General features: G+C 37.7%; 1 protein-coding gene across 37 annotated transcripts in view; it reads left to right on the top strand.

The window, feature by feature from the left end:
- Positions 1–20,914, top strand: part of PARD3 (par-3 family cell polarity regulator) — a 710,416-nt gene that overhangs the window by 486,791 nt on the left and 202,711 nt on the right. For 33 of the 37 annotated variants that reach the window (XM_054503380.2, XM_054503381.2, XM_054503379.2 and 30 more), the window contains 2 exons: positions 390–617; positions 13,273–13,504. In XM_054503380.2, coding sequence (XP_054359355.1) covers positions 390–617; positions 13,273–13,504 — 460 coding nt within the window. Of the gene's footprint in view, positions 1–389; positions 618–13,272; positions 13,505–18,231; positions 18,349–20,914 lie in introns of those variants that run through there. The other 4 variants (XM_054503383.2, XM_063669776.1, XM_063669775.1 and 1 more) reach the window with 1 other exon arrangement.

Raw genomic sequence — 20,914 nt, 5'->3', positions numbered from 1 at the left:
ATTCTTGGTTGTTTACCTTAGCCTTCTCCTCATCTTCCCTTGCTTTTCAAATGAGCTTCCAGGTTATTCTGGTTCTTTTAGATTATTTCTATTACTGGAGCAAAACGATTTGACAACAATTTCATCTGTTGAATTTTTTTTTTAAAAAGTAAAGACTTAGAGTTTTTCCTAATGCAAAGAGAGAAAATAGACCAAATCTAGTATAAATTTGGGAAAAATAAAAATTAGCAACTATTACTTCATTTATTCTTTGTCTTTTCCATCTACATTCCAGAACTCATCATTGAGCAAATAATTGTTATGTACCTGAAGTTTTCGACAGTGCATATTCAGGTACATACTTTTCACTAGTTCACACTAACATTTTTTTTTTTTTGTAAACCTCCCAGGTTCTCCCAGCAGAGATGTGGGTCCTTCCCTGGGTCTGAAGAAGTCAAGCTCATTAGAGAGTCTGCAGACCGCAGTTGCCGAGGTGACTTTGAATGGGGATATTCCTTTCCATCGTCCACGGCCGCGGATAATCAGAGGCAGGGGATGCAATGAGAGCTTCAGAGCTGCCATCGACAAATCTTATGATAAACCTGCGGTAGATGATGATGATGAAGGCATGGAGACCTGTAAGTTTATAATGGCTGAAAGAATAATAATTAAAATTAGACTCTGTTTCTTAAAGTGAGCTCCAGGGAGCTCTGGGGGTTTTTTAAGACTCTTCAGGGGAATCTCTGAGATCTCTGAGGTCTAATAACCTCTTACTTCATAATCAGAAGACGATATTATTTGCCCTTTACTCACATTCTCTTATAAGTATACACTGGGGTTTTCTGGAGGCCACATGTCCTGTGATACTGCATTAGATTGAATGCAGAAGCAGATATGAGAATCTGTCTTATAGGCCAATATTAAACTAAAAATTTTGAAAAAATATTTAACAGTGCCATTGTTCTCACTTCTTTTGGAATATATATATTTTTTGGTAAAAATGTAATTTCTGTTAACAAGAAGTTGCTTGTTTTTAAAAAGTAATATTTTAAAACTTTCCCAGTTTTAATTCAGTACCATGTTGCTAGATATAATCCACATATAAAAAAAGTTATTTGGAATGCTTAATAATTTTCAGGGGTGTAAAGTCATCCTGAGATAAAAATGTTTGAAAATCACTACTTTGTAGTGTCTCAAATAGGATGTCTCCATTGAGTATCTGTAATAATCTGTGATCTTAAAAACGTATTTTTTTTTTTTTTTTTTTGCTTTCAGGAATTACTCTTGCTTTCCTATAACTAAACTAGCAAGCTATATTTGTGTGTATATATTTTGAAATTGCAAAATATATAAAGCCAAGATTATTAAAAGTCAAAGGTTAATATGAATGTTTTCCTTGGTTTATTGAATAAAAAATAAATTTATAGATAGGTACAAATATGTCCTTCCAGAGAGTTAAACATTTCTTATATTGAAGTAACCATTCTATTAAAAAATAATGGAAAAACTCTACTGATATATTTACCAAGAAGCAAAAGGGCTTAGGAGTCCTAATAGTGAAAATTGTTGATTATCTTACATTGTTCATAACTACTAATTTACCTTTTAGTGTTTTAACTTCAAATGTGACTCACTCATCGAACTATTGTAAGAATAGTTGGAGGGACCATAGAATAAAGCTAAAGCAGAGACCAGAGATGATTTGTGTAGATTGTAAATTACTTATACCTAAGGAAGACTTTTGTGGGAAGAAGAGTTTTAAGTAACAAAGATCACATTTTGAGAATAAGGAAAAACTTAAGTATTTTGCTTATACATATAATGTGTTTGGGAAGATGAATATTTCTGTCATAATATAATATGCGAAGCATAACTTAGAGGATTGCTACACTTCTCTCTGCCTCCACCTGATTCTCCATCTAAATCCAGGCAGTTTTTTTCACTATGATCAGATTCCTCACAACTGGGCCTTTCCAGGCCCAGTTTTCCACTTTTGGCGGCCTCTCCAGGCCCAGAACTTCCTTAGGTCAGCCTCTCCAGACCCAGTTGCAGCCTCCTGGTGTCCTCTCCAGGCCCACCTCTTCCTCCCGGCTGTGAATATATGCAGCCCATTCTTGCAGGATGAAGAGCATATTTACTATTTTTGCTGCCAAACCTGGTCTCCAAGATCCTGAGTCATATAAGCTTTCGACCCTATTGAGTTTTTTCCCTTTGTAATAATGGTTCCTTGCCATCCTAATCAATATTACTTGACAATTATAGAGCTTGCTTCTGTCTGTCTTGGGTGTATATTTAATCAAAAATTACTATGCTTTGGCCCCTTGATATATATTTTTTAAGTATCTGTAATTGATGATGCTTTTGAACTTTTTTCTTGTTCTAGTTAAAATGTTATTTAATTTTCCTTAAAAAATGCAGTTTGCTCTTACAATATGTCACTCATTTCAAATAACAGGAGATAGAATACATATGAATATAAGGTATATTTTTAATTCTGTAGGGACAGCCTCCAGAGTGTCCCACCAACATGGGCATCTGATTTTGTCCCTATATAAACTTATTTTTTAAAAAACAAAATGAGAAATAACAGTATATTAAAGTTCATTCATGTATCTGTCCTTCAGAGAAAAAAAGTGAAATGAAACACATGGATAGGCAAATTACAATTTGCAGACCAAAGATAAAGTTCTGGACAAGACCTGGGAAATACACGTGTGGCAGGTGCCCTAAAACACGCTGCACCTACAACCAGCAAATGTTGTATTTTTCAAAAGTCCTGTTTTTAGTATTTTTTATATACCAGTTTTCTGAACTTTGCATATGGCAAATGAATGGCAACTATTGTAAATTCCAAACTTTTCCAGTTTTGGTTGTTGAAATCGTGTTTATAGGGTGGAATGAACACAGAAGTGGAATTCAGGTGACTTGCATCCTCCTCTACATTCTTCTAAGTAATTTGGGATTTTAGTCAAAACTTCAGCTGCTTGAGCTTTAGTTTCTTCATTTGTAAAACTGAAGATTTGGACTAGATAATTGACTTTCAACTGGTGTGTTGTGATCTCTGGTCAGGAGCAGTACCTCAGTGGGTTTGGAGAGTGGGAAAGGCCACCAGCATCACATCACCTTCCCCCCAACACCACCTTGACAGTTTTTTTACTCACTTCTGTACATGGGGATCCTTCGTAAATTTTAGTTTTTAAAAAGGGTGTTTTTGAATATTTAGGAAAAAGTTGTAAAAGTTCTGGCTTAGATGGTTTAGTTGGTTTCCGAAGTCCCTCCTAGTTTAACATTCCATGATTCTATGTACCCCCTCACTGCCCTACATCTGGCATGCTAACCCCCTCACCTTCTGCGAGGCCCATGTGGAAAATACCCCATCTATTTTCATCTTGCATTACCAAACACAAAGCTTGGCAAATCATAGAATTAAATGAATGTCTGCCAAATCGATGAGTGGGTGAGTGAGGTATCCCACACTGGACCTTGTATGCACTAGATCTTCAATACTCCAGCAAACTCTTTTTGTTTAAAAAAAAAAAAATTGTCTATCAAATGTGGTGTTACTGCTGGTGGCTGTCAGCTTACGTAAAACTGAAGACGCGAAGGCACTTTCTGCCTCCAGCTTTGGAAAGAAGGCCGGCTCAGTTAGCCCTCCTTCAGCTTCCTAACCACACCATTTTCAGCGTCTGGCCTGTGGACCTGCACAGCGGAGTCTCTGGACTTGCTGTCTCTGTGGCTATGCTCTTGCATTTTTGCCTTTCTGGGCTTGTCCCTTAGCTATGTGTCCCCTGGCTGCATGTCCAACATCCTCCATTGTCTGTGCTAAGTGGGCCTCAGGGGAAGTGAGTTCTTTCTTGTCCCGATGGTCCGACTCAGTTACAGCTGCCCGTAGAAATTAAAACGCCACATCCCCCTTGAACCTGGATCTGAAAAGAGGACCATCGTCTAGGCAGACGGTCTTTTTGTCACATGGGACATTTCCTGAGGATGCAGTGCACCCTGGAAACGTGTGGCTAGAGACTGGGCCATTGTGGAAAAGCTAGTTATGGAGGTCAGCAGGAACAGAGAGCTCCTTGCACCGTGCTGCAGGCTCTGGTGTCTATCATCATGTGGCACTTTTCCTCTTTACAAGTAAGACACGTAGGCGTAGGCATGGTTGATTGCTCTTGTCAGTTGGGTCGAGCACCTCCCCAGTGACTGTATTCATGGCACTGAAGAGGCTGGCCTCTTCTCAGCAGTGTGGAAATCATGGCATGGGCACAGCAATGGGGCCAAGAGACTGGGGTGGGATCCATGTGGTATCTGGTATCTGTCATCTTCTGCAGCACTTACGTTCTTCCTGTGGAGATGGCAGAAGCCAGCATTTTTGTCTCTCATTTAATCCATCTGGCGTCTCCATGTTGTGTGCGTCTGTCTGGATCAAGATGGAGCTTTGTATTCTGGGACCCATTATCTCCGAGGCCCTACCTGTGTTTGACAGGTCAGGGCATTGACAATCTGCTCCCTCTTCTATGCAAATTACATGCCCAGCCTGGCTCTCAGCAAGCGACTTCTATTTTCCCTGTGATAAATCAGTTTCTATTGCTACCAAGAAAATGCATGCAGTAAGATTGCTTTGTTTTCTTTTAAAAAATACATTAATTCTACTTTTTCATAATTAAAAGTTGCCAGAAATTGTAAGCCCTGCAGTCAGTTTTGTAACAGCTTTTTGTTAAGGTTGAGGAAGTGAAACAGCAAAACTAAATATCTCCTATTAATTGTACCTATTGATTTTAAGATATATCAAGTTCAGAATTTTAAATGTGACAAACTTTGTGCCTTGCAAACATGAAGGCATTGTCTTCAAACATGAAGTAGGTAGCTTGCCTACTTTCCTATAGAGCTCTTATTAGGAGATAGGAGAAAAGCACTGCTCCAGAATACACATAATTTAGGTTTTCAGTATGAAATTTGAAGAAACTGAATTTACATTATTAAATCAACTAATATGAGAGCTTCTAGGGGAATTTTGTTATTGTTTTATTAGCTATGAAATAACATATTGCCTTTGATATCTCAGATTTTCTATTCTCAGTATTCTACCCACTTCTAGCCACCTTTCATCACCACCTATTTCAGCAAAAATAATGCAAACTAAGTATAATTTTATCATAAGCAAAACAGTGGATTACAGTAAATCTATTGTGGAAGAATTTGGGATCAGATTTCAAAGTCAGAGTACTTTGTAAACTGTTTCCTATTTGGTTAATCTATTTTAGTGGATAATTGGATGTTGATCTATAAAACTACTTGTTCTAAAATGCTAAGAAGAAGAATAACCTATCACATCATTTTATGCAAATAAAATGATACATATACTTAACCTGCAGTTTAAGAAAGGGAGCTTTGATTAATTTTTAGGAGGTTTCTGATCATAGTATGGGTGTATGGTTGTGAAATAACCAAAGGTATTCCTTACATTTCTTTTTCTAGGTAAAATGTAACTTAGCAGAAAGTGCAATGAATATTCACATCTGAAGTGTTTTGAATGATAGAATCCTTATTTCTAACTTTTTTTTTTTTTATTTTAGAAAGAGTGTGACTCTGTAGCCCAGGCTGGAGTGCAGTGGCACAATCTTGGCTCATTGCAACCTCCAACTCCCAGGTCCTGGTTCACGCAATTCTCCTACCTCAGCCTCCCAAGTAACTGGAATTAAATAAAATAATATGATGGGACTCTGGGGTAGAGGGTGGCTTATCGGGATGGGATGATAAGTAGTAACGTCAGGGCAAGGAGCTCATTTCTGTGATAGTAGTACAATAATCCAGGTGAGTGATGATGCTTGGCAGTACCAGAGCAAAGGAAGAAACTGTTTACAGGCTTAGCATCTCTCACACAAAGATGGATGATGATGCTGTGATTTCTCTCATTAGCACTTCCAGGCTCAGAAACTTGGAATCATTGTCTCACTGTGTCACCACTCCATTACCAAGCTTTCTTAATCTTTCCACATGTAATCTAATCTCACCCCTTACTTGTAGTCCAGGCCCGACCCTCGTTATTTAATATCAGAAGGTATTGTTAGTGTCTCCCAACTGGGCCTCCTGTCTCTAGATGTGCCCAGTGAGCTCTGCAGTCACCTTCTGACTCTCACAGCCCCTCAAGTGTCCGTGCTTACCCTTGCCTGTGCCATGCGGTGCACACTTCGTGACGTGTATCTTCTTTCTTCCCCAACCCTCTAATGTGTGTATATTATACTGTCATCTTCCTTCTCCAAGAAACTTTTCCCCCAACAATCTAGTTTCTCTTAAGCTCCAGCTGATTCTACACAGTGCATCCGAGACTTTTTAGTATAAATAATTTTTTTTACATCAGGAAATTTTTGCGGATCACTCAATATAGATTATGTTTCATGGTAGTTAAGAACATTCGCTTTTGGGGAGCAGGCAAGCATTGCTAGCCATTCACTATTTTATAATCTCTAAACATTTTTATGCTGTTAGTTTTTGTGTTTCACTTAAAAGAGTCTGAGCAGTGGCCTGAAATCTCTTTCTTTGACCATAAATAATAGTTTGTATGTTATTCAAACAGACGTTGTGTACGTTAAGCTCACTCCTTGATTAAAATAAAATTCTTAGTGGCAATTCCAACTGTAGGGTTAGGAATGCTGTCATTTCGATTGTGTAGCCAACCCTTTCGGTCAGAATTGGTTTTTAAAAAGCCTTCAGCTTCATTTTAAATTGTCCCCATGGACAGAAAACAGCATCCACTGTGGGCCGTCATTTGAATGTTAAAATCAATTGGACACTAAAAGTGAATTTGCAAAGCTTCAGAAAATTGAGGGTGTGACCCTCATTGTGCCTGCTCAGCAACATTGTCTTGGGAAGGGAGGGATAATGGAGGTGACATTCTACCATCATCTGTGGGAGCATTTTACCTGCTTCATTTGTCGGGTATGGGCTAAAGAGAAGTTTAGAATGTCACGTAAAAGTGAAGAAAGGTTTTTGGTAATAACTCTTTAAAAGAGTGATCCTATTGTTTTTCTTCCTTCACCCACATATATTGAAAGGTTTTTAAAAAATGAAATAAAGCTATTTTTAGAGTAGAGTGTCTGAGGAGTCATCTATTTGAACTTTCTCCCAGTTGCTGAAACCACTTTGCAATACCACTAATAAATGTCACCTGATTCCTTCATAGCTTTTTACCTCCTCACAGTCTTCATCATATCAGTTATTATTCTCACCGCATGTATTGGTCTAAAAGCTCTAAAGTCTTCCTGTTTCATGCCAGCTTTGTGTGTGTGTGGTTTTATTTTTTCGGTTTTCAGAAAAAGCTAAGTTTTTCTGTTGCCAAGAGCTCATCATTCTAATGTTAAAAGTCAGAGTCCAGAACAGCAGATCCTGTTATTCGACACCATCTGTGTATCACTAGCTGTTCATTTCCTACATCTTTCTTTCTCTTCCAAAGTCAAAGTGTTCCGCCAAAATAAGAAATAAAAACAATATTTATGTCCCCAGCGTTGTTGATTCCTGTGCAGGAGTTTGCAGTGACTGAAAGTCCAGTCCTCATTTAGTTGTATTACCTTTTTACCTAACACTAACAGAAATTGGTAGTGGTCAGTGGATTTACTAAATCCAGTGAAATTTTCTATTTTGAATGTCTCATTTTAACTTAAAAGTTTTGTTTTAAGAATATAGCTTGTGAAGACTGAGTCATCCTGTGTAGAAATTTTACATTTCATCCTTTATCTTTCAATATAAACTGTAAATTGCTCAAGAATCTGTGTTCCTGTTATTAAGTATTCCTAATTCTAAGGTAGTTCATAGTTAAATGGGTGCAACAAAGGGCAGTTCTTCATATTGTTGGCTGCTTATTCAGTCCTTCATTTAATTGCTCAGTGAGTATTTAATGATGCTTCTTGGGGCTTCTCCCTCAGAGGAGAGTATTGTTGAGTTTTAAATAAAAAGTAATACTATGTTATTTTCGTTTTGTATATCTCTATTTATACCTATTGAACAATTCATTTTAATCTAGTAGCAAATCTAAACAAATTATTTAAATCTAGTAAAATTGCCAAAGCTACCTAAAATGATATTTACTGCTAAATTATACACTTAAGACAAATAACACAATAGATATTCCACAGCTGCTCTAACACTTGCTTTATGCAGTGTACCTTTTAGGATGCTTTCAGCTGTATGTAATAGAAAGTGCAACTCAGACCAACTCAAACAATAAGGAAATACATTTTCCTACATAACTTGAGTTCTAGAGTTCTTCAGAGAGATTTCTCCAAAGACCCAACATTTTTCTGCCCCTTCTGCTCTGCTATCCATGAGTCAGCTACCCACAAAATAATTCCATAATTCAGCTATCCATAGGGTAATTTTAGGGCTCAGAGGCCTTTTAATGTCTTATTCCTGTCCAACAGAAGGGAATGAGCCCTCTCCCTAAGCATGGAATATGTCCATTGAGTTCAACGGGCCATTCTTGGTCTGATAACCTTGGACTGGCAAATCTGCAGGGGGTATGGCATCCATAAACTTAATAATGAATTTACCCCTTGGAGCTAGGTTGCATTCCTGGACACAGAGTTCTATTAGGAAGAATAAAAGGAGAAATGGATTTTGGATAAGCAGCCAACAGAAATCATTATAGTATCAACAGTAGCATCACTTCTCAATGGGGGGAAAAAATAGACTCTAATGACCTTGAGGCTTTGAGTCAACCTTGACTGTAAAATGTTTGTAAAGTTTAGATAGAAATAGATTATTTATGGCAGAAGCTGCAGAACTTTGTGCTTCAATGAAAACCCAAAGTCATTTTCTCCATCATCATTAACACGTAAATGCCCGATCTTTCCCAAACTTGTTGGTGATCCAGTCCTAACATGATACCTTTCAGAGTTGAGTGACTTAATTTGTAACATGGACTAGAATTTTAATTGAGCTACATTTGCATCTGTTGAAAACATGGTAATTAGGTATGTCTTAATTGCAGAATGACTGTGCCACATTAAAGAGAAATAAGCAGCTTCATGCTACAGCTTCTTTAAAAAAAGAAACTTGAAAGTACGCATCTTTATAGGTAATCACATGGAAACATAGCTGATAGTTCAGTGCGTAGAGCAGGTTTAAACAGGCAGAAATGTTGTCAAAAATGGAAATTTCTATTTGTTTGGCAGGAGATAATCATCTCTCTTTGTGTAGGCTATCTGCAAAAGGAAAGCAAATAGTCTGTCAAAATGAGCAAAATTAAAGAAAAAAATCAAGAAATGTATATAGCACTTAAAATAGTACATTATCTAAATGTAGATTTATGATTAGTTCTTACCTTGTAATTTGCTGTATGAACACAATAGATCAAGCCATTTATTGCTGATATATTACTAGTACTTTTCTTACTTGAAAAATTGTTTATATGCATGTTTTCTTAGTTTAAGGAAATAAAGATATTTTATGTACCTAATTATAAAGCTAGTATTAAATGTACAGATTTATTTTAAAACCTAAAATCTGACTAGTGTATCAGTGACTTTGAATATGTATATTTTTTTCAAAAATTAAGCATGTGTAACCAATTTATTTGAGCTTTTGAAACTACAATATTTCTGCATAGAAGCAGGATAAAGATTTTTCTCTATCAAATAATTTCAGAATTTGAAGTATATATAATTCAGTACTTTAAAAGAACATCTTATGTTTGTACATATGAAGCTACATATTGCTAAATATTTTTAATTAGTTGGCATTTGAAGGGATTAGTTAAATCAGTACACCCCCAGAAGAGTTTCTGTGATAATGTATTATCTAATTTAGAATGTTCAGAACAAGCATAAAGAATCCTCTGATGTGCAAGTATCATTTTAAACAGTCCTCTGGCTTGGGGCAGGAAACAGAGGTAGGACTTTTAATTTTATAAAATGAGGCTACAAAACCTGAAGCTAATAATTGATTTCATACTACTTTATTTCACATACTTTAGAAAATAAGTTGTGTTACATACACCAGAAAATTATTTTGAATATGAAAAGAATTGGCAACAAACGTGACTTCAGCATATAGTGAGTTGTGAAGGCACTGCCATTATTCTGTTCCCAAGCCAAGAGCCGACATATGCCCCTTGAACTTCTGCCAAAACTATTAGGCAGAAAACTAACAGAATCGCTACTGATAGTTCCATTCATGATTTATGATAATGGTTGCTGTGGAAGACTAAATCATTTACATTTATTGAGCTCATTTTTCTGTTTATAGTTTCAGACATTGTAGAGGGTTGTAAAATCTATTAAATGATGCATATAGCACTAACAATAATAGCATGAAAATATACCAGAAACTAATTAGAGCTAAACCAAATATCACGAGCATTCCTACCTAGTGTTACCGTAGTCAGATTGTGGCTAGTCTTGTCAGGCTTGATGAGAGAACAGTAAGCATTTTTGTAAAGCCAGAGGACTGGTGATACCTGGCAATTAGATAAAGTTTGGTCAGGAGAAAGTCACAAGTCAGTTTTTACCAAAAGTCTTTCATTTACGCAGCCATTTATGAGCAGCTGCTGTTTGCCCCACGGTCTTCATTTGAGGAGCTTAGAGAATAGGAGGGAGACATGTATGTGATATCATATGAGAAGTGCAATAATAAAAGATTGTACAAAGAAAGGGCTTTGGAAGTATAGGTGAAAGGAGGTTTCCATGCAGGAATTATACAAAATTCACTAGCATCCGTTTATCTAGTTTGAGTATACCAATAGACCTAGGTTTTTATAGCTCCAGAGAACTTTTGGGACTTGTTCTGTAATTATTTGGTCAATTATCTCACATTTGTGGCCACACCCATATCTCAAAGAGCTGAAGTACTGGCTCACAAGCAGAACACAGCCATGTTCAAGGACATTAAGCAACACACTACAACCCTGCTTGAGCTATATTTACATTCTTTGGGGGAGCTCTCATTTGAAAAGGCTACACATAATTAGCAAGCCCTTGGGTCAACTGCCAGGATATTCTTTCCCTGCACTGTGTACATCACAAAAAATTATAGCCTGAACTCAGTATTATTTGTAAGATTATGGATTTTCACTATGTCCTTCTAGTTGTAACTGGCTTCTTCTAATAAACCTGCACAATTACTATTTATATCTTAATAGAGAGGAAAAGGAGCAAATTTTCTTAAAAGCCACCATGTCCTTTGGAGGAAGACAATGGCTTACAATGAGATAACTCACAGTACAGAGGAAGGTTAACCTTTCTGAAGTCATTTATATGCTTGGGCTGGGCACGGTGACTCACCCCTGTAATCCCAGCACTTTGGGAGGCCAAGGCTGGTGGATCATAAGGTCAAGAGATCAAGACCATCCTGGCCAACATGGTGAATTCCCATCTCTACTAAAAATACAAAAATTAGCTGGGTGTGGTGGCATGCGCCTGTAGTCCCAGCTACTTGGGAGGCTGAGGCAGGAGAATCACATGAACTTGGAAAGTAGAGATTGCAGTGAGCCAAGATCATACCACTGCACTCCAGCCTGGTGACAGAGTGAAACTCCATCTCAAGAAAAAAAAAAAAAAAAAAAGTCTGGGTGCAGTGGCTCACTCCTATAATCCCAGCACTTTGGGAGGCCGAGGCAGGCAGATCATGAGGTCTGGAGTTCGAGACCAGCCTGACCAACATAGTGAAACTCTACTACTAAAAATACAAAACTACGAAAAATACAAAAAATTAGCTGGGCGTGGTGGTGGGCGCCTGTAATCCCAGCTACTCGGTAGGCTGAGGCAGGAGAATGGCTTGAACCCAGGAGGCAGAGGTTGCAGTGAGTCGAGATCACACCATTGCACTCCAGCCTGGGCGACAGAGCGAGACTCCGCCTCAAAAAAATAAAAAAAATAAAAAATAAAAATTCTGAGCTTTGTTTTTTGCATTATGACAAATAGCTGGCTTTTTAACAAAAAAACACAACTGTGTTACTTGGGCATAGCTGTACCATCATTTGATAGTCTCTTTTCAGATTTGTGAGGGTTTAATAGCAGAAATCTAAGATATTGGGACCCTTTTAGCTGGCCTTATTATACCCATGATAATTGTGTATTGCTATTGAAAGTGCTCCTTGCTGGTGGAGAGGAAGGACTGAATTTTACTGAGGATATATTAACTTGATTTGGAGGTCAGTTCTTTGCAAAAGTTTGGGAAGAGGCCGAACCATTCTGTTTGGCTCTTTGTTATAAGAAACTCAGAAATAATGATCTATACTTTCTTTTTTGATGCTGGAAAAAGAAAAATGACTTAAGAATTCATGGAGTAATTAACCTTATGGCCCCTATAATTCTCATTATATTTGGAGGAGAACCTTAGGTGACCAGTCTCGAAAGAAAGATTTCTGAGAGTGGATGTTCATATGTGCCTCTCTGCTTCTTACTTAATAGAGAAATGTTTAAGCTCTTCTGGTAGGGGAAGACCTACTTCAGTTACTTGTCGTTCTTTCAGCTGCAGAAAGTTTGGGGTATTGAAGTGCCCTTGGACCATGTGCTTACGAAGTGTTGGTTCAAGGAATGGAATGTTGTTATCACTAAGTAGATCTTTTATCTGCAAAGTCCAGAGAAGTGGGCTTATTGATTTACTCATTTTCATGGCTCCCTCTGTGTCTGTTCAGCTGCCATGACACAGATAGGCATGCAAGATTGTTTAGGATTAGAATATATAGTAGCATTTACTTCTGATGTTGGCCTTATGCAAAGAAAAGTTACAGAGGCTGTGCAGATCTGTTGTAGATATAAGCCAAAATAATCTGCTCTTCTGTGTGAGCAGGATATGTTGGGAGCCTAAGGAAAGAAGTCCTTGTGCTGACATTGAATGGTGTAGTCCAGCAAATTAATGAGGGGCCAGAGTGTATCTGCATTATTCTTACCCAAGAAGAAAGGAAGCACTTTGGGAAGGGCTGCTTGTTTTCTTTCTTTTCATCTTGCAAATATAGTACACGGGACCCTTAGAGGTCTGTGCTGTATAACAAGGTCTTGCTGGACCCCCCAGTAGTGTACAGTCTGATTCTTAGAGGGTGTTTCTGTGGGTGCATCTGCATCCCACCAGGAAGCTGCTGCTTTGCTACTACTGACTTGGCACACGATCTTCACATAGGAGGCATCCACATCACGTATTCCATTTTAATTCTACTCAAAGTTAAACAGCATTGCAATCCATGTTGCTGGCAGGGCCATACTGCAGTAAAAGTGTGGGAAAGTAAAGTCCTTGAATGTATTTTAGCTTTATTATTTTTGTTGCCTTGGTTCACTGTGTCCCTATTTTTTTTTCTTTCCTTCCAAGTGGAAGAAGACACAGAAGAAAGTTCAAGATCAGGGAGAGAGTCTGTATCCACAGCCAGTGATCAGCCTTCCCACTCTCTGGAGAGACAAATGAATGGAAACCAAGAGAAAGGTGATAAGACTGATAGAAAAAAGGATAAAACTGGAAAAGAAAAGAAGAAAGATAGAGATAAGGAGAAGGATAAAATGAAAGCCAAGAAGGGAATGCTGAAGGGCTTGGGAGACATGTTCAGGTAAGTCTTTACCATCCCAAACCAGAATCTCCTTAAGCATACAGGAGTGTGAGCTTAGCAAAAAGTACTAAAAACTGGACACAGTAGTGCACACCTGTAATCCCAGCTACTTGGGAGGCTGAGCTGGGAGGAATGCTGGAGCCCAGGATTCCAAATCCAGCCTGGGCAACAGATCATTCCATTCTCTCTCTAAAAAAAAAAATAAATAAATAAAAGCACTGAAAGCACAGATTTGAAAACATTATCTTTGAAATCAACCAAAATTCTTGTATAATCTTTTCCTACCTCATTTTTACTTTGTTATGGATTTCATGTTAGGCATTTTCAGACTGTTTTAGCAGCCTAAATGATTATATCTTGCCAACCATGTAAATAATTGTTGAGAGGTAGGAGGGACATGTCTGTATCTTAGTTATGCGTAAGAGTGAAAGCCCCGTTGAGACAAAGGGCTATTAAAGCAGTGTTTGTTCTTTTTTGTGTGTGAACAATGGTTCATTATTTAAATTTAAACCTAGAGCTCAAGTTAGTGGTAGCATTTAAAGGTTCATTAATAACAAGTCTAATAAAAAAAGTTACAAATAGAGCTTCATTTAAGCTGTGTTGATTAATTTAATACTTATTACTTCGGTCTGTAAAGATTTCATTAAATGTGGTCTCTGGCTGTTTCTTGACAGTTGTTTTTGTGCCCCTAAATTATACTCTAGGATTACTTAGCATATCATTTTTTACAAATCATTGCCATACAATAAAAGTGACAAGTTGTTCAGAAGTTGCACTGAAACTCTCCCATAAACGTTCATCTAAGATGATTTATAATATTCAGGCATTTAATGTTAAATATAAAGATTGCTTGATTGTTCCATAAATTAAACCCCTAAACATATCAAGGTGATGGTTTAAAATTGAAAACATACAGCACAGCCATTTGACTTTTCAAAAAGTAGTTATCCTGCATTATGGATCCCCTCTTTTTAAAAAACTTTTTTTAAAAATTGCAAAATGTGAACAATAGTTTTCATTTTCATAGAATTAGTTGATTTACAATCCTGAAATTGACCTCCATAACTCAGGGAGTTATAGATAAGTCAGACCTGGAAAGTCGAGGAACCATGGCCCAGTCTGAAGGCTACACATGCAGCTCAACAGATGTGTTCTGTAGATGTCTGATTAAGTGCATAGAAGAAGGAGAGTTAACTCTAGACTTACATTAACACAAAGCCTGGCCTATGAGCAGTATTTTCTTTCAATATGATTAGATTTCTGTCTCTCAGTGCTTCAGAACTGTGGGATTTTCATAGTTTTTCATTAGAGTTTTTCTAGTTTATATAGGGCCCCCCCCAATGCATTTTCAGTCAGATCATGTTTCTTCATTATACTCTGTGTTCAAGAATCATACAGGAAGAAATTGCTCTAACTGCCACTTTATTTCAGTTTCTGTGTTAGCCAAGGGCCTTTTTGTTCCGTATGTGAAGACTGACAGCTCATAAACTGGCACCTCCACAGTGCACAGAAATAAGGCTGCTGCCCATCAGTTAACATGGAAAGAATCTGTACTACTGTCTTCTTCAAATTACAGGGTTAAAGATGGGAGAAACCTTCCCCTGAGACTTGTAGCACACTCTCACTTCCAGGGGCTTTCCTGATGTCTTACTGAAAGCTCTAACGGCTTGTTAGTTTTCATTTGTTGGCCAACATTTATCTGTTTAAGTCCTCTGTTCTGGTCTTGGAATAAAAAATATAGTTCTAGTATCTTAGAATTCCATTAATTAAAAGTGATCCTTTTCTGTAACCTGCAACTCCAGAAGAAAGGCCTATGGTAGAGCTTTCTATCTGGGGCCAGAAGAGCAGAGTGTGGGAGAAATGTGTATTGTTTCTAAGGGACATTGAAGAACACCACCACACAACTCTCTTTCTTCTAGGAGTCCTATCAAGCATTACATGATGCTTTTTGTAGATCAGTATCTACAGCCTTTACCCATAACCTATAATGAAAGCCAGCTTTATGGTAAAGAAGTTGACCCTGCATATTCTTGGAAATAAAATTCTATATGCAGGTGCAGGGGCCGAAGGTTTTCTTTCCCCCCTAAAAATTAGGCTGATATTCTCCCAGTGTTTAAGAATGACTGTTAAGAAAATAACAGACATTCATAGTTTTTTAGGTATGTGGAATCAGTGGTTTATTGGAATCAGCCCACCTTGGCTGGTGAGAGCCAATTGATCAATTTTTAGAAACTTTGCAAGCTCGTTGTCAAACACAGCCATTATTAAAAATTAAATACATTATCTAAAAAGCAAAGGTAATACTCAAAATGCATTACTTCCTAATTATTTTTGCTATATTTTACTATGATCTCTGCTTTTGAAATTACTTACATTTATGGCATGGATATGGGGCTAATACTATATAATGACGACTGTGCAGCTTTTCCCAGCCCCGTGTTTAGTGACATCATGCTGGTAGCTGAAAATTTGCCATGGTGGCAAAGAAGTCTATGGAATTCCACAAAACAGAGTTCTTCTCCCAGCAGAGCAACATAGCACCCCACGGTGAATCTAAATACCTGTGACCAGAGTAGTAGCATCTTGTCTAGTGCCCCTGGGCATGGCTGGGTTCTATCAGATTGCAAGCCGCTGCACCAGCCCTTTCCCAATGGGTTGCCACATATTGCCCCTTGAATACAAGTTCGGAATAATATATTAAACACGAAATAAGCTTTTTTGTTATTGAATGTTGGCTCTTGATCCTTCCTTCACACAATGAGGATAGTCATTAGTCTTTGAGAAGACTCTTAAAGCATTGTTAGATTTTTCAAAACATTCTTTTAAACTACCTTCCTTCTGTACCTACTGGATCTGATTGTTTGAGATGAATATACCCTCAGGTTGATTCTTTTACGTTTGTTTCTTTTTTTTTTTTTCTCCTAACAACATAGAGGACTACAGTAAGATTTAAAAATTGGTCTCTTGATTTCTCTTTGTTCTTTTAAGAAAACTAGGACGTGGTTTCCTTAGCAGTGCTGCTTTTAAACAGCTTAATCAGAACATGCATGTGCATATATATTTCTTAGTACGGTTTGCAAGAGGGTTCAAGTATGGAGGACCATGCAGGCCTGAAGTATAAAGTAGGGGTGTGTCTGTGTGTGTGATGCTTTTCTTTCTATCTTGTAGCTCAGAAAACAAAAGGCTAAGGGACATTCGGTACTGGGAGTCTAGCTTTGTAGGTAAATATAGCAGCACATGAGCTTGTTCTCTTTAGTCTGCTTGAGGAAATAATATGTTTTCCTTTAAAAACAGGCTCACAGGCTCTTCTCCCTCTACCATCCTGTCCTACCCCCATCATCCTGTTGCCTCCCTGCAACCCCCACTCATATACTATTCCTACCCCAGCAGGTTGTCTATGATATTTGGTTAAATATGATGAGAGTCAAATAGATAGGCCTTGTTTTAAAAACTGTACCAGAGGAAATGATGGTACCTTGAGTAGATATTTTTAGTCATTGGCATATACAGATAGCATGGTTTTCCGTTTCACACATTGAATGGTAGTCACAAAGATGATTTAATTATTGATAAACAGCTCTAGGAAAGAATGTGAGTCATATGAATCACTCTTCTGTTTATAAATTATGGAGTATATGAACTACAAAAGCCGCCTTAATGCAAGTCTTAAATCAGAAATTTAAATCTATAAGGAATCAAATAACAAATGCAAAGTTTTTCCTGTTTGTATTAATTTCTCGTCATACATATTACATCTTTTGCACACAAGGAGCTTCTATCACCTTAATTAAAATGGCTTTGTATCTAAGAAACCTGAGTGTGCTTACAAAACAGGTAAACATGACTTGTAAATGTAATCATTCTGTGTGCAGATTGCAGAGCAGAGCGGGGAGCACAAAGTTTGAGTCTGTGTATGTTTGATTCTCAGACACTCGGCTATTCAAATTTAATACTGGAAGATATTTCTGAGAATTCTTCAATTGTATGAAATTGTCATGAAAGAGGAAATTGAGTATGTACTTTAGGAGGAGGGAGATATGTTTTTTAATGTTTTAAATGTGTTCGTTTTTAAAGGAAAGCAGCCCTCTTAAGCAACATGGTTTTGCCTTAGTTTTTAATCTCCAAATTGAAATAACCAGCAAGATAATAAAATATTGTATTCTCAGATATTAAGAAGTTAAAATCATGTGCTCTCTTTTTGTGAGCTCTAGAGTAAGTGTAATTTGATATTGCTTTGCTGCAAAATTGGAACTGTTATCATTTGAATATCAGAATTGTATGTACTCTAAAACTGAAGGTTCTTAGACGTGACCTTATTGTACATGTCTCAGATTTATTTCTAGCTGTTGTCCATATGTGATAGCTGAGAACCTATCACTGCAGAAAGCTAAAGCAAAAGTAATGTTGCAATATTACCATTAAAATTGAATCCTCCAATTACATTTAAAATGATTACCTGGGTCCCCGAAGCATTGTTTTATTCAGTTTTGAAGAGGAAATAGATAATTTAGTTTGTAACCTTGTTTGGTTGAAATCAGATATATTGCTCTCTTTTCCTTTTTAGAATATGATCATTTTCAGAACACAATGAACATGATCAGGTTTTAAAAACTGAATGTCGTAGTTTGGATTATACATCTTAGGCGTTTGAGAAAAGAACAAACACAGATTCTTGTTGCTTTCCTCACCTGTACTAACTGTGTGTCTGTACCGTGTCTCTCATTTAGCCTTGCCAAACTGAAGCCCGAGAAGAGATGAACAACAAAGCGATTCAAAACATGTCTTGAACAGCACATATTGCACAGTTGTTGTTTTTTTTAAACAAACAATAAATTTACTTTTAATGAATTCTTAGTGGCTGTTGACGAATTTTGTTTACGACATCAGCAGTTTGATGGTTTAGTAATTTCCTTATTAATCCATTTGGAACTTTTGGATCTTGATTTCAAGCTTGGGGTTTAAATTACGCTTGAAAAGGCAGAGACGTGTTTTTTTTCTCTTTTCTTTCTTTATTGGCCCCTTTTCATAGTGGAAAACCATAGTCCTCTCACTGCTGGCGTATTCAGAAATCATCAGCACACACCCATTGGATATTAGAATCAGGGTTTTCAAGATTCTATAAAGGGCCACCACCCATTTGGTTGTGTTGTGTAACCACCAGTGACTTTGGGACACAGGCAGATGTCACAGGTGATGCAGGGCAGAGGCAAAGAGGTGTGTGGGCTGGTACAGTCACCCATCAGGGATAAGATACAACAGATAGATTCATGACCAGATGGACCAGTTTGAAAGGGCCTTTTTGGCAAAAGTTTCAGTCCCTTTGTGGATTACAGAGTTTAGACCAAAAATGGGTGGTTTGGAGGGTGTGGTGGTGTAGGAAAATAAATTTCTGTGCTTAGATGGCTGAACCAGCAGGTTCTTCCCGTGTGAAAAAAGCAGAGCTACTTTGGCACATAGTAATCCCAAGGTTTGCTGAGACCACGTGTCGAGAGAGCACACACTCTTTCATAAATGTTTCTGGAAAGAGTCTGCCCCGCCAAGTGTTCGAATCACAGATCCAATGCTAGTGCAGGTGGATCTCCAATGGTCCTTACTGTCGTTTGAAGCCTTCTCTCGTAAGAAGCCTTAATTCACAGTTTCATTATTCATGGCTTCCCAGGATTTGAGACAGAGACTGTACGTTTAGTTAACTCTTTTTCCTGAAAATGTTAGTATTGCATTCTTACTGAAAATAAACATGGGTTGGGTGCATTGGCTCACACCTGTAATTCCAGGCACAGGAGTTCGAGACAAGCCTGGGCCACACAGTAAGGACCTGTCTCTATTAAAAAGAATAAAAATAAAAATAAATAACCGAAGTCTTGAAAACCATCTGATAAAGGGTATTGTGGATGGGGTTGAGTGCCTGTGAGAAGGTTTGACCTCTGTTCTGACTTGAAAGCAGTTTGCAGTTCTACCCTCACCCCTGCCCAAGTGAAAGCCCTCAGTTCTAGTAAGGAGACACACAGAAGAGTGTTCATTTGTCATGCTAGTTTTTTATGACTTGGGCCTAACTGCCATGGGGATTAATTTAACCAGTTTCACATTGGTACATCAAGTGGCATCCTGTGCAATCTGCTGATGATTTAAGAAATGCAGTTAAAATAAGCACATAGAAAACAATGCTTCTCCAAATGAAACACAGTGAGATTTTACATAATTTTATTTGCTTTCTTGTTTGTCACCTGGACAAAGAACAGCTCTGTTTTGTGATTATACACCCTGGGAGGTTTCCTTGGAATGAGTTCTGAATTTGTAAATCCTAAGGACTTAATGTATGCTTCTATTAATTTGAATTGAAACAGGTTCCCATTTTTAACACAGGAAAATAAATGTCCAACTGACCTGCTAGCAAAGACAAGTTCTAAGGTAGCTGATATCATATTCTTCAAGTATTCTTCTTTTCCTGGTTAGCAGTTTTAAATAGAGAACCTCTGACATCCACAGCGCCCAGGCTGAATGCAGAGGAAGCTGAGGAGGTACAAAGCATGACGGCCGGGCCTCTCTCAGACCTTTCCTGACATTCTTTAACGTTTCTTTTCCATAGACCTGTGGCGTGAATATAGAATGCAGGTGTCAAGGATGACACCTGCTTTATAGTCTCTGTAAAGCAAACCTTTTCGCAAAAGAAATTCTTGACAGTTCTGAGATGCTAAGTCAATTTCAATTCCAGGCTGTGTGGAAAATGGAATCTTTTTTCTGCAATTGATATGAAAATTGAAGGCTACTGACTATTCACTTTCTAATAACACAGGGTAAATAAATACTATCGCACCATTGAAAAATGCACTTAGAAGACAAGCTCAGCTAATGATCTTCACCACAACATATGTTGGAAATATTCCTTGTGAATGCTTTTACTTGTTACCATTAACGTTCCATATTGTTTACATTAAATATAATAGATCAAGTACATGTTATTCCTAAATGTACTTGTATCAAGCCACAAATTAGTATATAAAGGTAATTGTTTTATCCTGACAATCTTTTAAAGAATTCACCGGGGGACCTCTTTCCTAATTGAGTGTTGAATGGTTTTCTTCTGACCTATGTTTAATAGTAGCCAATTTAGAAGTAAAAGACTAAAATCAGATTAAATTTTGGATCATAGTGAAATAACCAGGTCTCCTATTAACCTTTCTGCTTGCAATTTTTTTTTTTTTTTTTTTGGATGGTTGACCCTTTTCCCCACTTGCATCTCATGCTTTAAGCCAAGAGCCAAACCATTCTGGTCCTCTCTTGCCTCTTGCAGGCAATTCTTAATTCTTTCTGCATCATCCATGACTACTCTTTTTTTCTTAGGGGGGTGGGGGAGATGGTTGAACCTCTGCCCCCACCTCCATCCCATGCTGGAAGCCAAGGCCAAGCTCC

This window comes from Pongo pygmaeus, chromosome 8, assembly GCF_028885625.2.
Source record: "Pongo pygmaeus isolate AG05252 chromosome 8, NHGRI_mPonPyg2-v2.0_pri, whole genome shotgun sequence".
Classification (NCBI taxonomy): Eukaryota; Metazoa; Chordata; class Mammalia; order Primates; family Hominidae; genus Pongo; species Pongo pygmaeus.
The sequence above is the reverse complement of the archived record's forward strand: the minus strand, read 5'-3'. Positions and strand labels throughout refer to the sequence as shown.